The 17,943-nt window shown below is 41.7% G+C and overlaps 1 protein-coding gene across 2 annotated transcripts in view; it reads right to left on the bottom strand.

Annotated features, from left to right (window-relative positions):
- Ttll7 (tubulin tyrosine ligase like 7) overlaps positions 1-17,943 on the bottom strand; it is a 114,935-nt gene that overhangs the window by 41,569 nt on the left and 55,423 nt on the right. For both annotated transcript variants that reach the window (XM_075981114.1, XM_075981115.1), the window contains 5 exons: positions 16,575-16,669; positions 9,488-9,635; positions 9,221-9,294; positions 7,664-7,799; positions 4,695-4,781 (listed from right to left, as the gene is read on the bottom strand). In XM_075981114.1, coding sequence (XP_075837229.1) covers positions 4,695-4,781; positions 7,664-7,799; positions 9,221-9,294; positions 9,488-9,635; positions 16,575-16,669 — 540 coding nt within the window. The remainder of the gene's footprint in view (positions 1-4,694; positions 4,782-7,663; positions 7,800-9,220; positions 9,295-9,487; positions 9,636-16,574; positions 16,670-17,943) is intronic.

A 17,943-nucleotide genomic window follows, 5' to 3' on the forward strand; every position in this document is an offset into this window, starting at 1 on the left:
AGCTTATGCCCTGAAATAATTACACAGACACTGTATTCATTTAAACACCGCTTGGCTCATTTCTACCCAGCCTCTTCTAGGCTAACTCTCGCACCTGGACTAGCCCATTTCTTATCATCTATATAGCACCGGTCTTACCGGGAAGATTCTAGTCTAAGTCCATCCTGGGTCGGAGCTTCATAGCGTGTGTCTGCCTGGAGCAGGTAGCATGGCGTCTCTCTTAGGCGTCTGCTCCGGAGAGGAGAGCTGTCGAGTCTGACCTCACTTCCTCTTCCTCCCAGCGTTTTGTTCTGTTTAGTCCTCCCACCTATCTCCTAACCAATGAGAGCCAAGCAGCTTCTTTTTATTTAACCAATGACCTTCCTCCATCAGAACTAAGAAAAGCCATTAGAAGATCATGCCTTCAAGCCAGGTGGTGGTGGCACAAGCCATTAACCCTAATACTCAGTAGATAGAGGCTTGCAGAGCTCTGTGAGTTTGAGGACAGCCTGGTCTACAAAAATAGTTCCAGGACAACCAAAGAGGTTATGCAGAGAAATCCTGTCTCAAAAAACCAAAAAAAAAAAAAGGTCATGTGATCATGCACTCAAACAGAGCCCAAGAATCTATCGGCTCAGATGATGTGCCGGAAGTAAGGCAGTGCTCACATGCTCTCACGTGCCTAGCTCATGGTTGATATTTATTCATTCGTTTATTTATTTATTTAGAATCGAACCCAAGGCTGGTCTCATCGAGCTTTTCTGTATATTTGGGAAAATAAACATTTTACTCAATTTGTTATGGATGACTTGAGACCTTTCATAGAGAATTTCTAACTTTGACACAGTTTGGCCACAGTGGGTTAACTGCTTTGTCATCAGTGTGACATCTTACAACATGGCATATGAAAATCATTATGGTATGAAGCTTTTTGAACAGAGAGACTCTGCGCAGGTCTGATTGGCGTGGCGCTCTGCCCTAATATTTTCAATAGAATCAGTCTACTTCCACTCCTCATGATAGATACAGATACCAGGTGAAGGGACAGCAGGAGAGATGGGATGGCCTCACTTCAGAAAGTGTGTGCAAGACAGTTCTGTAAATGAGTTATTTTAAGCCTGCTTGCTAAACCCACCATACACCCCCTGTTCCTGCTGAGACAGGCTGCTGCAGTTGGAAACTAGTGGCTTTGTTGTTATTGTATATCATAATGAATTCTTTGGATGCCATGGGAGTTTACGGAAAGAAGCTATGTCCCTCCAGTGTGACCGCGTAGGATGAGAGGAGGAAGGGAGAAACATTCTAAGAAGCATCTAGAATACAAAGCAATCCAAAGCATGATGATGTAAAAGTTACAGCTTGTGCCAAAAAAAAAAAAAATGAAATACAAAACTAAAGCTGGAAAGGAGCTGAACACACTAGGTACCAACTTGTCTTTAAACATATGCTCTCCTTTTGATAGTCTAATATTTACAGAGTACTAAAAATGTTCAAGCAGAAATACATAAAAATGTTTGCCAGTAGCACAGTCATCAAACACACTGACAACCTTGGCAAACATGAACCCCAGAGAAAAGATGTCTCTTCAGAAGTTTAGCATGCCCCAAGAGAACAGTGGCACGATCGGGTTTGCAGGATGCCTTCCTTCAAGCAGAACACAGCTTATGCTTTCACAGACATTGGCTACATAATTGTTCAGCCCTATACAAAAAAGTCTCAGAGGAAGTGGACCGCCGAACCTTTGTGTTTCGCAAGCATACTGGTCAATCGATAAGTAAATAGGAGTCATAGCAATACAAACTCCCAGTAGAATTCCAAGATGGGATTGCGAAAGTGCAGTGACACAAATTGTGCTACTTGATTTTATTTACAGTTTAATTATGAAACCGAGAAGATATAAAAATACATCAATGTATAGATATAAACAACTTATGGGCACCAACTTAAGAACATCACTACTGCTTTATGTGTTATTTGTGGCTAATTAATGTTCCTAAAATTTTTAAATAAGTAAGACGCCATTATTCATCCTAGCACAAAGTTAATAAAGGACATTTCAAAGTATTCTTCAACTAATGAAGACCTTGGTGACAGGTGTTCACCATGAAGCACTGTCCCTCTGAAATGGAAGCTCTCTTTAGACGTTTGGGTCATATTAGACACCCTGATGAAACTTAAATAAAAACTATAGATACTGTTCTACATTAACTGTGCTGTGCTCATCTACTTAGAAATGCTTCTGACTTTAACTAAATAATTAATTAAGGAATTACCCAATCCATTTCATTTCAGCAAATACACTGTTAACTCTTCCTGTTCACCTTATATGACAGAAGTTGGAAAATACACAATGGGAGCTCTTCCCTGAGACCCATCACACTTTCCTTTGGATGGTAAGTCTAATATGAAGGAAAATATATGATGCCTCAGGGCCTTTGTAGCACGGATGCTATGTCCCCAGGTAGTCTCAAGCTGGCTTTGGCAAACTGTGGTGATTGTTATGCAAATCTTAGAAACTCCAGGAGTACAACTGGTTGGTGCAAGGTACCTATAAGATATTCAAAGCTTAAAAACTCCTTAAATGTTTCCGCAAATGGAGTCATGATTCATAAGGGCATTCACTTTTCTAAATAATCTAAGTATACTGTCTCACAGGAATTTTCAGCTGAGAATAATGTCTAACATCTGAGGTCTTCACACATGTACACCTTGCCAGGATCCCCTTGCATTATTTCCAATTCTCCCTCCTAAAGTCACAAACTCCCACACTTCCCTCATACCTGGTACAGCAGCATCACAACTACAGGGCTCTGTCTGGAATGTCCCTCCTCAACCACATGAGCAGGGCTCATTTTGCAACTCCAGTTCAAATGGAAATGCTGCCAGGAAGCTGTCTTCTGTCAACCCTTGTCATTTACACTCTATTCAAACACTCACCTCCTACACCTTGCTTTGACAAATACCTATCTACTCTCCAGCTAGCTAATAAGGATCTTTTGAGCACATTCAACAGTTCTGACCAATAGATTTTGGGAACATGTGATGTGTTAGGCACTCTTAGATGCTACAGATAAGTTGAAAATCCATTTCTCACCTTCAAGGTATTCACAATCTCACACAAATAATGACTCATCACAGAAGCTCTAAAATGGCATAACTTATGGGAAAGAGGTGGAGGAGGAGTTATGAAACTTAAGTCTACATGGTGGTACCAGGGCAAATTCACAGAGTATCATGGTGTAGCTTTGTTTGGAGGGAGTCTCAACTGATCTAGCAATGTATCAATGAGGGTTCTTTTCTCCACTGTTTTACTAACAGGTATTAAAGCATGAAAGCCTAACAAACGTGTCTATGAATGCAGAGATGGCTTGAAAATGCCATAAATATAGATATAAATAGAGACAAAAAGCAACACACTGATAAATGTGTCTATGATTTCTCAAATTCAACTTCTTGCTTCCCTGCTGCTGAAGAATGTGTCATATATGAAACTGTAGAACATCACCACAAAACAGATGTGAAGTAAAGCAAACATCTGCCTCTCTTTGCCTACACAACAGCTTTTCCCATTCCTAAGTGCTGAATCTATCTTTATGGACACACTGTCAATGTCACTGAGTCAGCAAAAGAAGAGCTCCCCAAGACAACACAGCACAGAGATCCTGATATCAGTGCTTATTATACACCGTTCACATGGCTATGCTGTGGAGCTGACCCAAATGTCAACAGCAGAGGAACAGACAAGGAAAATGTGGTCCACATACACAGTGAAATTATCAGCCATTAAGAAATCAAATTCAAGAGGCTGGAGAGATGGCTCAGAGGTTAAGAGCATTGCATGCTCTTCCAAAGGTCCTGAGTTCAATTCCCAGCAACCACATGGTGGCTCACAACCATCTGTAATGGGGTCTAGTGCCCTCTTCTGGCCTTCAGACATACACACAGACAGAATATTGTATACATAATAAATTAATTAATTAATTAAAAAAGAAACCAAATTCGTGTCCTTTATAGAAAAACAGATGCAATTGGAGATAGCCCTACCAAGTGAACTAAGACAGTCACAGATAAATATTGCATATTTTCTCTCGGTTGTGGTTCCTGGATTTTATACAGATACATAAAACCATGCACACATATTTAATATAATAGTAAGAATAAAAGAGTTTAGGAAGACAAGGGAAACTAATGGCATGAGAGGAGGGCAAGGAAAGGGAGAGTCGGATCATGCTAAACTAAACATACAATGTGGACGTGCACAGTACAGCAACTAGACAGATAGAAGGGGCTCCCTATTAGCAATGTGGACATGCACTGTACAGGAATTAGATAAACAGACATAATGACTCCCCATTAATGTATCTCTAGAGTCACCATCTGCATTATCTATAATCCTATACATTTCTTTGTTAGTTATTTATCTGGGACTAGAACAAAAGCCTGACTTTGAACTTGGAAGAGGGAAGTCCTCCTCACTCCAGCCTATCTGAGTCACTAAGCATCCATTAGCACTTGGCAAGGAACCAAAAATCTAAAGGCAGCCAAAGAAAGAACACCTGTGAGTGTGAGATAACACCATTTGCCTGGTTTTACCTTTACTGGACACAAAATTCCTGAAGTTCCTATGCATCATAGCTCTTACAGGAAATACCTAGGAGGAATGGCTTCCCCTTGTGACATGGACTTTGGCACTATGCAAGGCAGAGACATTTCACCTTTGGTCCTCGGATTCTGGCAGTTTTTCCCATCAGCTTTTCATCATCAATTTCACATTGTTCCAGGAGATCCAAAATATCTTCCTCCTTCAAAAACATGATTAGAATTGTGATCACTAAGCAAATATAGACCTTTTACAAGTTCATTAATCTCGTCCAGCTCATGTACAGTGATTATTCTAGAAGCTATGCAGTGGTAATTACTCGGACAAAAGAAGGAAATATAAAAGACAAACTCTCCAAGAAACTAACCAAATCTGGTGATAAGCACAATACACAGCTAAGTCCATTGTGCAATCACCATATGCAAGTAAGTCCTTTCCAGCATACTACAAAAATCCCAGAACCCCCAACTTTCCTAAGTGAGTTCACTGAGCACTAAGATGTGTAAAAGTCCATGCTCATTTCCCAACTTCATCCTATTAATCATTCCTATACTGATTAGTATAATTTAATATTAAAACTCGACCCATGAAAACTGGCCTGAGCGTTTCATTTAGAAAGAATTTAACATTAGAATTTGGTTAATGGGAACCATTTAGTGAAGCTACTTAGAAACATTTGTTATTGCAAGAATATTTTACAGCCTTAGGAAATATTTTCATTCTAGGACCATTACTGGTAGAGGAAATCTCTACGTACCCCAATAGCTTCCTCTTATGCTCCTCTAAATTTATTTTGAAGCCAAAGGTAAAAAATATGAGACTATACACCACCATTGGAAGCTGAGCAAACCTGAACAACTGAATAATAAATCATCTCATTGTGTGATCCAGGCATGAACACTAACAAAACTATGTTCATATAACAGTGATTTAAACTTCAATATCCCCGTAAAGTTTACTGAAAAAAAAAAAACTAGGAATCACAGCTCATAATAGAAATGTATTCCAGTCTAGGAAAGATGGCTCTTAAAATGCAGAAGACTTGGCCTATGATCCTACAACAAAGAATATGGACAGCATCATTACAAACTCAATATCAAGGAAGATTTTGTTCAGAAGAAACATAATAATGAAAAATATTTTCATCCTAAAAACTCCAGATGAACTAATAGTCGCATATTTTAAAAGAGAAAGCTACAGACGAACAAAGAGTAAAGAAATTAAATTCTCTAGATAGGGTTAGGTTCTTCCCTACAAAGCAGAGAGGTCGCTTTCCACTTTGGGGTCCTCCATTAAATCTTGGCAGAGGCTGCCATGGATAACTTCTACTGGGTAAATCTGTCACCTTTAGACATTATCAGGGCGATATATGAAGAGAGCCCACACAGAAATAGAGACCTTCAGCCAGCTCCCAGGTGTGCCAACATCTTATGTGACTTCCCAGACATGTGAGTGAGGTCACCTAGGCATGCTAGCCCCAGTTAAAGGCAAGCATGTCTTCCCCCACACAATTCATTCCAAAGAAAGATCAGAAACCATTCAGCTGTTACTAGTCAGGACCAAACAATAAGAAGCAAATAAATACAGAAGTTTGTTATACTGCAATATATAACTAATAGATCTTTCATTAAGATAAAGGGATAAAGAAGGGGAGAAAAAAAGAGGGAGGAGAAAAGTAGAGAAAATGTACAAGGGAAAAGAAAAAATGAGAGAGATGGGAAGAGGAGAAAGGAGAAGGATACAGAAGTAATGTGGGATGTCTTTCTGTACACTGTGAATATATGTTGCTTTTACTGATTGATGAATAAAGCTGCTTTGGCCCATAGCAGAGCAGAATATAGTCGGGCAGGAAATCCAAGCACAGGGATAGGGTCAAGAAAGACATCAACAGTAGCCAGAGGAGTAAGATGCCAAAGCATTACCAATAAGCCCTGGGTCATCTGGTGATACACAGATTAATAGAAATGAGTAAATTTAAAAGTAAGAGCTAGCTAGTAAAAAGCGTGAGCCAATGGCCAAACAACTATAATTAATATTAAGCCTCTGAGTGATTATTTTATAAGCAGCTGTGGGACTGGGCAGGACACAGAAAATTTCCAGATAAAAGGAATAGTGATAAGGGGAAATGAAACAGATAAATAAAATGAAAGAGAGATGTGAGGGAACATTTTATTTTTTAAAGATTTCTGAGACAGGGCCTTGCTCTGTAGCCCAGGCTGCTCTTAAACTCAATATGCCATCTAAGCAATCCTGCCTCAGTTTCCCAATTGTTAGGACCTCATGCCTGTGTTTAATTACGTGCTCTCATTTGCCAAGTCTATGTAGCATCAAGACAAACTACTGCAGTGTTGACTATAATTTAAACCAGAGTGTCCCAAGTCATTGGGTTACTGCCATGGATTTATCGTTTCAGACATAAATCTATATTAGAAGAGATATTATAATATAATGAAATTACAATGCAATATCAGAATTATCTGCTCAAAGTTTATCCTGGTATGTATACTATTTATGAAGTTCCTTGGTTTTCTCTGAAATGTAACCACCTCAAAGAAAATTGTTTCTAAATGTGTGGCTAGGGTGGCACCCAATCTCTGTGTGTGTGTGTGTGTGTGTATTTGTATAAGTACATGTATGTATGTGCATATATGTATGCCTGTGTATGTCCATGTATATATGTGTATGAAGTGTTTGTGTGTATGTGTATCTGAGTTCACATGTATGTATGTATTTGTATGGGTGCATGCAAACACACATGTGTGTACATGTATACAGAAGTCAGTGGAAGCTCTCTACTCTATCACTCTGCCTTATTTTCTTGAGACAGGGTCTCTCCCTGAACCTGAACCAGGTTGGCAGACAGCAAGGCGAGGGATCTTCCTATCTCTGCCCCTGAAAACATGTGTGGTGACAACTGGCTTTGTACAGGGTATAGAGCATTTGGAGTCAGGCCATCATGCTTAGACAACAGCGATCCTACCTACTGAGTCCGTTCCTTGCCCTCCCTCCTCCCCCCGTTCTTTACTAAAGACATAATGTTTGACTTGTTTCTTTTTATCTCTATACAAACCGTCACCCTCTTACCCTCATCTTTTTCAGAGGATTGTTCAGTTCTCGCTGGAACGAAGCTGCTCGTCCTGACAGGAAGGTCTGGAAGGCAACAGCCAGCAAACTTTCATACTTTTCGAGCAGTGTTTTATCTTCAGGAGGATAAATTCTCCTACAAAAAGAAAATCAGAAAAACCCATTCCCTTAAAAGAATTCAACACAATTCAACAGTTAAAAATCAGCTGTTTAGAAAACCATTGCCCTCCCTGCTCCAAGCTAAGAAGGTGCTAGAAACAAACAAGAATGATTAAGGGGGAGTCACAAATATCCATCTGGTATACCAGTTAGCATTTACATAGAGGCATACACTGAATGTTTCACAGTGCTACAAGGTATAGCATAGCGTCCGGCTGAAAAGAATGCCTGAAGAACAGGTTTGGGCGTTGGTGAAATACTGAACTTGGAGAGGAGTGTGCTGAGGATCTGGGATAATGCTGAAGGTATCAGGGGTGTGCTGAATATGTTTGAGGAGAGTGTACTGAGGACCTGGTGTTGGCGTGTGTTGACACTATGCAATTACAGATATTCATCTAAATGATCTTTTGGGGCAAGGAAATGAAAACAGGGTAGATGCTGAGTGGAAAAACTAATTTAGCCTCTCTTTGCAACTGTGGAAGTGTTAATGTCAGGAAAGAACATCTAACAGAAGGATAGGAAAATCCACACCCCTCCCCCACCCTTTGCTGAATTCTGAGGAGGCAATGTCAGCTGGGAGGATAGAACATCTTTCTAAGAACATTAGGATACCTTTCCCTGCTTCCCAGGGGAATACTGTGAATACCCCCACACCCTTGTCTCCCACCTCCATCCAAACACTTCAAGCACTATCTTACTTTGCCTGGTTGTTAAGCAATTAGGCTTACAACGAAGTACAGCAATCACATAAAAACTATCAGAAAGAATACAAGAATACCCGAATTCTGACTTTCTTAAAATACCTACAGTAACAGTTGGTTAAAAACCTCCCTTGGCAGAGCAGAGCCTGCTGGCAAAAGCTTCCCCAGTTAAAACCGTCTACTTACAGCCCCCTTTCCTCTCCTGAAACATAGTGAGTGAAGCGCTGTAGCTAACAACAACAACAAAAAAGCACTCGTAATGAAAAAACCCACTGCTCAGACACCTCTTCTCTCTAAAACAAACAAAAAATAAAACAAATGTGGGGATGGGGCTGCATGCCCATCGTGTGAAGGTGTATTGCTGTGGTTGGTGTGATAAAAAGCTGAACAGCCAATAGCTAGGCAGGGGTATGGGTGGGATTTCCCGCGAGAAAGGAAGAGGAGAAGAAATCTAGGTGTGCAAGAGATGCCAGGAGACACAGAGAGAAAACAGGGGTTCAAGTGGAAGAGAGGTGAGCCCACATGATTAAAATAAAAATTACTATAAATGGGTTAACTAGGTTATAAGAGCTAATTAGGAAGAAGCCTAAGCTATAGGCCAAGCTTTTATAATTAATAAGAAGTCTCTGTGTCATTACTTGTGAACTAGTAGCCTGAAGAAAAACCCAACTACACACAAACAAACGGCAAGAATTACCTGTAATTCCCCATATGTCGGTTTTCATGTTCTTCTCGCGAGACCTGCTTTCGTACTTGAACGAGTCTCTCTTTCTAAAAGGGAACAGATTTTATAAAGTGTGATGAGTCACGCAGCTCAAACTGTGGGGATGTTGTTAAAAGTTCACACCAGGCTGGGGTGTGTGTAGCTGGGTGACAGAGCACTCGCCTATCCAGGGTTCACTATGCACCACAGTGCCGTCAGAATAAAAATAAGCCAATACACCAAGCCCCGCACGCCCCGTACCAACTCTTCTTTCCGCCTCTCCAGCTGATGCCTCTGCTGTTCCCAGTCGGAGGAGCCCGGGGAAAGCTTTCTGATTGAATTCTGACCGTACAGCCTCTTTTGAGCCTCGGCTTTTTGCTTGGCCAAGTTTTTCCTTTTATCACTGGTCCTGAAATGTGAAGAACAAGACCATAGCTTTCACTGTAGAAAACTTCCAATGCTGTCCCTTTGAGGAGAGCATGCCGAAGCAGGAACGAAGTTATTAAGCTTATATCTTCACACACATTCTCTTCCTCTGTCAAGGAAGAGGACTCTGGAAGGTAGTGCTTCTGAAAATAACTAGAAATAAGGAAATTCTATATGTCTTGAAGAGTCCAAACATCTATAGTCTTTGGTAAATTAACAGCTGGATCTGTCTCCCCATCTCTTCAACTTAATCAACACTAACTTTATCCTCAATGTGTTCTAAGACTCCGTCTATGTATGAACACATGTGCCTCTTTTCCATTTACCAACTTGCTTTATGTACGCTCTCAGCTATACTGACCGCTCTCCAATGCATTTCCAATCAGGGCTGAAATCCTAGTAACTGTTACCATTTCAAAACTGACTTCACGCTTCTTATCTTTTTGCTTAATTGTGATCATTTAGCAACAGCCCTCCCGTTTTCACACGAGAAGTAGTGCTCTGGGATTATTTGCCTCAGTACCACCCGGTCCCCCTTTTCTCTCTCATCCCTTCCATGTGGAGGAGTATTAAGTCTGAGGTCTGTCTTTGCCACCACAGTCGCAACAGCGTAGAATACTGGAGAAATTGAAAAGACAAGTAAACACTACCCTTAGCCACACCGAAATAACAAAACAAACAAACCAGAGCCCTCATCCTTAATCTTACACACCTCCACATCTTCTGTTGTCATTACTCTGAAATGGATGCTGACCCAATGCTACCTGCTCAGTTTCCAGTTGGAAGAAGGAAACGGGTTGCTTAAGCCACAAAGTGCTCCACTGAATTCATTAGAGATTGCATTCAAATGTCAGGCCAAGACTTTAACAAGCTCTCCCTTAACACAGCCAGCGTGACAGCTCACAACAGAGTGCTAGAAAACACTCATCTTCTTTCACGACATGGAGGCTTAAAGGGCTCGAGGGGTTCAAGGTTGAAACAGAAGGGATAATTTGAGAGAAATCAATAAAAAACACTGATAAAATTGAAAGTCATCCAGTAGGGCTGGTGGTTTGAGTAAATGCAAGAAACTCAGCTGACACTAAGGGTTTCTGCTCATTGGAGAGCTTCAGGTATAACTTCAAGCAGCAAAGGAGGCAGGAACCCTTGAAGGGCCTGGTCATATCAGCCTGTGTGAAGTCGCACCCTTGGCAATGAATACAGAGCACAGGGGCTTACAAGTAGAAGGGAGAGAGGGAGAGAGAGAGAGAGAAAGAGAGAGAGGGGGGGAGGGAGGGAGGGAAGGAGGGAGGGAAGGAGAGAGAGAGAGAGAGAGAGAGAGAGAGAGAGAGAGAGAGAGAGAGAGAGATTAAGACATGGATGCTATCTTCCTAGCAAACATGAAGTATGAGAGTGTGGGTCACAGAAACTGGAGTGAGTCAACGCTGAGGAATATTTTGAAAGACTAGATAGATGTAAGGTGAGGAGGGAAACAGACTTCTGATGTTCACAACTAGGTGGCTAAGAATATCGTTGTTCCAATGATGACTACAAGTCCAGCTGGGTGTGTTCAGTGGAGATGAAATGCCTGAGATAGCTAATAATAATAATAACCTAGTTTTTCTAGAATGATCACTTGTACATAGCATTAAAGAGAAAAAGAAAAATAAGAGAGAAGAAATAATAAAGACCAAACAATAAAAGGGAAAGAGAGAGGGACACGAGGAGAAAGGATTTTTTATTTTTCTTTTTAGTGGTGTGGCCTTTTGGTTAGAAAAAAAAAAGCACACAGCCAAGTAGTAAAGTACCACTGGCAGAAGCCCAGAGCATCAGAGTGTCTCTATCAGATACGGTGCTGCGGAGAGTAGGGGAGGAACTGTCTCCAAGGAAACCACCAGGTCTGCACAGGTGTTGTCGCCCAGCTTTTGCTTCATCTTATAAATAATAACATTGTCAAAGGCAACTTGGGGAGAAGCCTGGGACTTCTGCTCCTGCTAGAACAGTAGACAAAGCCACTTCCTTTTTCTAACTCTTATCTGAAGGTTTTATCAGCACTTCCTTTTTCTAACTCTTATCTGCAGGTTTTATCAGCAGACCTAGCAAGTGAAAAGCCCTGGACTCTGCTACTGCACTTATTCACAGGTCCGGCCACACCAGTGCTACCAGTGCAGCCCTGGAAACATGGGTGAGATAATAATGATATTTCCGTTAGAATATTCTTTTCACATTTGGGTTTTAGAAATATTGTCAATATAAAGTCACAGTTTCATTTCTACAAATAAAGGCACAAAATACCACTAATGGCTCTTAGCATGTACTTCACAGACCACAGGCCAGAAGTCTGCTTTTCACTTAGCATTTGAATCAACAGGTTTTTTTTTCCTTCACTTGTACCTGCACAGTGACCTAAGACTAAGACGTTCTGTTTCACACTTCTTAACTCCTTTCCACACACATGATTTTGAGGGTCTCCAGGGGCTTTCTCTAACTTTTGCTTTATATATGTTGTGTCCTGTACTAGTTATGGTAATTGTAAGAACAAATTTCCTTAGTTCCACCCAAGTAATTTTCCAGACTAAGAGGCTCCTTCTACCCTTGCCTTCCAACTCAAATCACATTCATTACTCTATACACTAGATATATCCCCCAAAAGACATAACACGGATGCAGGACCCATTGTCTTTTTGGAGCTGATAATCTAGCCAAAATGGGAGATAGGATACCATGTAAACCAGCATATAAGGTATAACGTGATAGAGAAGATGGTGACATTAAAAAGAAAGAAAAGTTAGGCTTAAGCTATGCTGTATGGTGTCTGTCCCCAGAGGTCCATGTGCCAGAAGCTTGCTCTCCAAAGGTTAGGGTTTCTATTGCTGTGAAGCGATGCCATGACTATGGCAACCCTTATAAAGGAAAACATTTAATTGGAGCAGCTGACTTACAGTTCAGAGGTTCAGTCCATTATCATCATGGCAGGGAGCATGGTGGTGGTTACCTCTTGATCAGAAGGCAACAGGAAGTGAATTGTCTGTCAGACTGAGGAAAGCTTGAGCAGTGGAGACTTCAAAGCCCGCCCCCACAGTGACACACTTCCTCCAACAAGGCCACATCTACTTCAACAAGGCAAATCCTTCAGGATTATGGGGCCAATGACATTTAAACTACCACACCAACCGAGCATATTGAGAGTTAACATCAGAGTACCACATTCAGGAACAGATCAAAGTGTTTCTTGGAAGGCTAGGTTAGTTCTCCCCATCAACTGGGTCTGAGTTGATTGAGACGTGGGGGCTGACTAAACTGCTGTGAAAGCTGGCCGCTCATAAAGTACCAGCCTCCACCCTCTCTCCCCATCTCACACGCTCTTCAGCATGCTCTCTTTCCTCCTTGTTTCCCATCATGGGAAGACGCAGCATGAGACTCTCCTGACATATGATGCAATACGGGGGAACTTAAAGACCACACTAAATGAAAACTGCCAATCATAAAAGGAAAAATCATATATTCCTACCCCAATTACTACCAAGCACTTGGACCTCATTTTACTGAAAGTATTGATCTTCACTTGGGCCTGCTGGGCTGGCGCTTGCAGAGAAGTGCTAAAACTACACGGCAGCCATGGATTTGGCAAGATTCACTGAGTTAAATCAAAGGAAGAAGTGAAGGCTTGCTTCAACTAACTGACGAGTGGCAGAGAGCTGTGGATACTTCCCTTCACTATCACTATCTCTGTTTCCTTTGCACACACATTGTCCTGTGAGTCCATTCCGGGCTCTCTCTCCCTTGCCGCACGTGTGCCATGCACTGGCAGCACAGAGACCGGGAACCCCTATCACTCTGTTCCTCAGTGCACTGGTCATTTGGAATGTGTGGCTCTTCAGGGTACATAAGAAAATTCTGCCTATTTGTTATAATAGCAAACTCCATGTAAATTCACGTGCTTATATTTAATATCTGTGAGCTGTAAATACACATTATTATAAGCAGGAGGAAAAATAACTCAAGATAAACATGACTGAAGGGAAACACCTCAGCTCTGGTCATATTGAATCTAAGTGGGAGATATGCTATCCATTCGTTCAGTCACTTGTTTATGCATTCACTTGCTTGCTATTTAATACATAGTTATGATTACAGACTAGGCCAAAAATCATCAGCATTCGCCATCAGGAGATAATGCCAAATGGATGATCTGTGCTCCATTGAGGGCCGAGGTCACCAAAAAGCATCTCAAGCTGTATGTTCCTTCCTATATACATGGTTCATGGATTCTGGAGTCATGCACACAGGAATGAGTAAAACTGACATAAAGAGAAACGAGCCAAGAACCCAATGGGGGAAATGGCAGGCAGTGGACAGGGGATAAAAGAGGACCACAAGGATCCAGGCTCCATGAACTCTACAAGTGTCAGAGAGGCAGAGAGGACCAATGTCCAGGACGGAAGAATATTAAATGCTCAGGTCTGTGACCATGAGTTTGTCCTAAGTAGGAAATGAGTGTTTCATTTGAGCTAATCTAATTCACACACATTTGAGCCCTGGGGGCTCATGGGACTGGGGATGTCTTCTTTGGATTCTGTTTTTTATAACTGTAGTAGAAGACTCTCAGTGGATGAAAAACTCTGTCCAAGAACCTTGGCACAACACAGCCGGGTCTTCTCTGACTACAGGCGAAATAATTATCTTTTATTCCACTTATGAGGCCTGAGATGGCCCCATATGACAGTTTCCTCTGAAGATCTCAAGCCTCATGCTTCAAAACATTGTCTGAAACTGAAATCACACTGCATTCTTCTAAGGGCAAGCAGTAGTTCGGTCCCCTCTGCATGAGCTTCTATAGTCACAGTCACTGGGACGGATCTTCCTGATCTACAGGCTCTTCTAAGTTTCCTCAAGATGAAAAGCAAATAGGTTTGAAGTGGACTTGGACGTGTAGATAGAGGAATGTCATGAGCAGACTACTGCAGGAAGATCTGTGAAGAACTCTTAAGACTGCAAGGAGCATACATCAAATCAGAAAGCCATGCCCAGGAAAAACATCACAGAATATGAAGGAAGAGACAAAGTTATAAACCATGTCCTGAGTACACGCTAATGCCACCAAAATATTACAGAGTGTAATGGATTAACTCTGGTCAAAATGTAGAGTTTTATAATAAAATATGGTATGTACATTGTATGTACATTATAGAAAGCAAGGAAAATCATTCACTTCAACTAGAAAGCAAAACAAACCACCAGTGAGATACGGCGGGGGACAGAAAATAATGAGACAATCAGCCAAGCTATCCCAGCTTGGAGCAAACACAGAAATATTAAGATAATAGTTATATAGCTGTGTTTGGGGAAGCTTAGCCTTGGTATTTAGCAATAAAACCCTGTTTGGGTTCCTGAGAAGAAAGACAAGTAATGAAAGAGAGAAGCTGCTCCTGGTAGTCTCAGGGAAAACAGAGAATTCTGGAATCATAGAGCAATCCTACCCACACCAAAGTTAAGCCCGTAATGCTGAATACAAGGCAAGAACTCCCCTATTGTTCCCCATCTAAGTCGCTATGGTATGCATAGCACAGAACCAGTCACAAAAACACACACGTGCCACGGCAACCTCCGTGGTTGAAGAGAGAAGAAAAGTGTGTGACACACGCGTGCACTAAATATTAGAACTGTGCTATGTCCTGTGGAGAACACGAAGATAGATAAGGGAGAAGCTCCATACTCACATTGTTAGAAATGTCTTGCTCCTTAAATTATAGATAAACCTCCCCTCTGAAACAATTGAAAATATCCACAGTTGATTCGCGAATCACTATCATCGTCTGGATAGCCTTAAGCTAAACACAAGGTTCTATTGTAATAGAAAACAACGTAAAAATACGCACTATCATCTAAAATCACACAGTGGGTAGGCTAAAGAGCAGCTGAAAAACGAAAGCCTGCAGGCATGTGCACCTTTCACCAAGCAGCAGGAGCCGCGTGGAAACATCAAATCAGACTTCAGTGCCCATGTCCTTTCTTCATGACGTTTTTCCCACACAAGTAAGATCTCAATGACCACTGCTAAATGCTTGAAAATAGTTTAAATAAGAAAATTCCTTGAATTATTCCATAATTCTTTGGGAGTTCTTGAGTGATGATAAAAATAAAAAGGGCATAAAAGCCTCAGTTGATCTCCAGGGCCCTCTAATCGAGGTTGGGCATGCGCCGTAGAGCAGTTAAGTTAAATATCTTTTTCTTTTTTTCCTTGATCAAACGGGTGTGTTGTATGTGTTCCAAACTGGCTTAAAACTCGCAGTCCTCCTGCCTTCCCTAATAAATGCCTTCCCTATGGAGTCGGAGGCCTTTCCTGCAGGGCAGCATTTCAGACACCGGAATCCGTGACGTGTTCACTTCCAGCACCCTTCCCCGCCCCGCCAAGTCTCCTCTCGCATCTTTCTTCCCACTGTGTCTGTCTTCCCCAGTGGCAGCCACCTCATTGAACAAGGCCTCTTTTCTATCTACACAGAAGATAGAGCAGGAAGATTAACGAAGGTAGGAAATCTATGTTTAAGGCTTCCTGAGAGACTCTGGGTGCCTAACTTCCTCCGCAACAAGAGGACGGTAAACTAGAGGGTCTCCTACCATACCTCGCGAGCAATCCAACCGTGTACGCCACAGAAACTTCTGTGATGAACAGGAGCTGCGGCGGGTGCATAGCGCCATATGGGGGAACGACGCCAGCGGGAAAAGGGAAATGGAAAGGTTTTGTGTTTGTTTTTTAATAATGTGAATTTGCAGAATGGAATGAAGAAGGTTTAAATGTTAAACACAAAAATATAAAGATTCACGAGGCAAAGCCAGTTTCAAGTGCAAATGCTTTATCAGTGCCAAAGGTAGGGGGCGCCAGTGAGTTGGGAAAGGCTCACCTCTTGTTTGGGGGACCCCAGCAAATGTGGAAAAGGCTTACCTGATGTTCAGTAGCTTCAGCGCATTTAGCAGAACTCCCCTTTTCACATCATAATCTATTTTCTGATCAGTTCCAAAGCTTGGGGCTCGATTAATCTGAAATTTACGGAGAAAACAATGAGTTTGGTTGAATGTCGGGAGGTCAATGCGTGACTCAGTCATGTTTGCTAACTGATGATGATTTCCAGCTATCAGTCTCGGAGCTCTACGTGGGAGATGCTCCAATCATCACTGCCACGCCTGGTTTTCTATCACCCCATGGCAAAGATCTGCAGAAAAACATCTCCAAGCACCACCTCCTCCATCTACAGTGGCGGTTTCTTAACCAGTGCATCACGACCCCTTTGGAGCCAAACGACCCTTTCACCAGGGTCACCTAAGACCATTAGAAAACACAGATGAGATCTATAACAGTAGCAAAATTACAGTTATAAAGTAGCAACAAAATAATTTTGTGGTGGTGGGGGTCACCACAACATGAAGAACTGTATTAAAAGGTCACAACATTAAGAAGGTTGAGAACCACTGCCCTAGTGGCTTAGGGTTTGCTGCCAGCATTACCTGGCCACTCCAACCTACCGATCCATATCACTGAACCTTAAAAAAAAGTAAGTTATCTTGAGTGCTGGGAAGACCCATAGTAGATATATTTCTGACATAGTGACAGATGCACATACATGTCTGCTTAGCATACAGGAACATACATATGTGTCTGCTTAGCATACAGGAACATACAGTCAATTCCCGCCTTTCACCACCTAAGGGCTTCCTGCTGAGTTCTATTGCTTCCTAAAATATAAATTTGGTTTCCTCTACTTGGCTCAACAGTGACTCATTAACTTTCACCTCAGAAGGCATTGATTCAACCGCTTGGAAGACATTCCTAACCATAGGCACAGACTGAGCTCAATTTTCCCTCCTGAGAATCTTCTTAAGGCTTGGCAATTCCTTCAGGTTTGCCACTGCCAACCACTGCCTGGATTTTAAGCCGCTAGACTTTCTCATCCTCAGAGGCACCCTCCACTTTATTCCACGTGGTGGCGCCAGAAGGATTTAACACCGCGCATGAAATCTGCAGTGTTACCAGCTGGCAGCAAAACGCAGAGCATGCTCTCAAAATAGGACATGGAACAATCTGAACATGCACTGTTCACTATCCACAGAGAGCAACACTGCGGAGCTTTCTTTTTATTAATGATTCTGAGCTGAGTAAGTCAGAAACAATAAAGAAGACAAAGAACAAAAAAAATGTGTTTACAGTGAACCCTTTTAAAAAGTGTACAGAATCCAACTATTCAGGCAGTTCTGATTTAGCAGCCTGATGGAAAGCTCCTCTAAACAAACGCTTTTTGCAAAGGTTAATTCACATT

The sequence above is a fragment of the Microtus pennsylvanicus genome, chromosome 7 (assembly GCF_037038515.1).
Source record: "Microtus pennsylvanicus isolate mMicPen1 chromosome 7, mMicPen1.hap1, whole genome shotgun sequence".
Taxonomy (NCBI): domain Eukaryota; kingdom Metazoa; phylum Chordata; class Mammalia; order Rodentia; family Cricetidae; genus Microtus; species Microtus pennsylvanicus.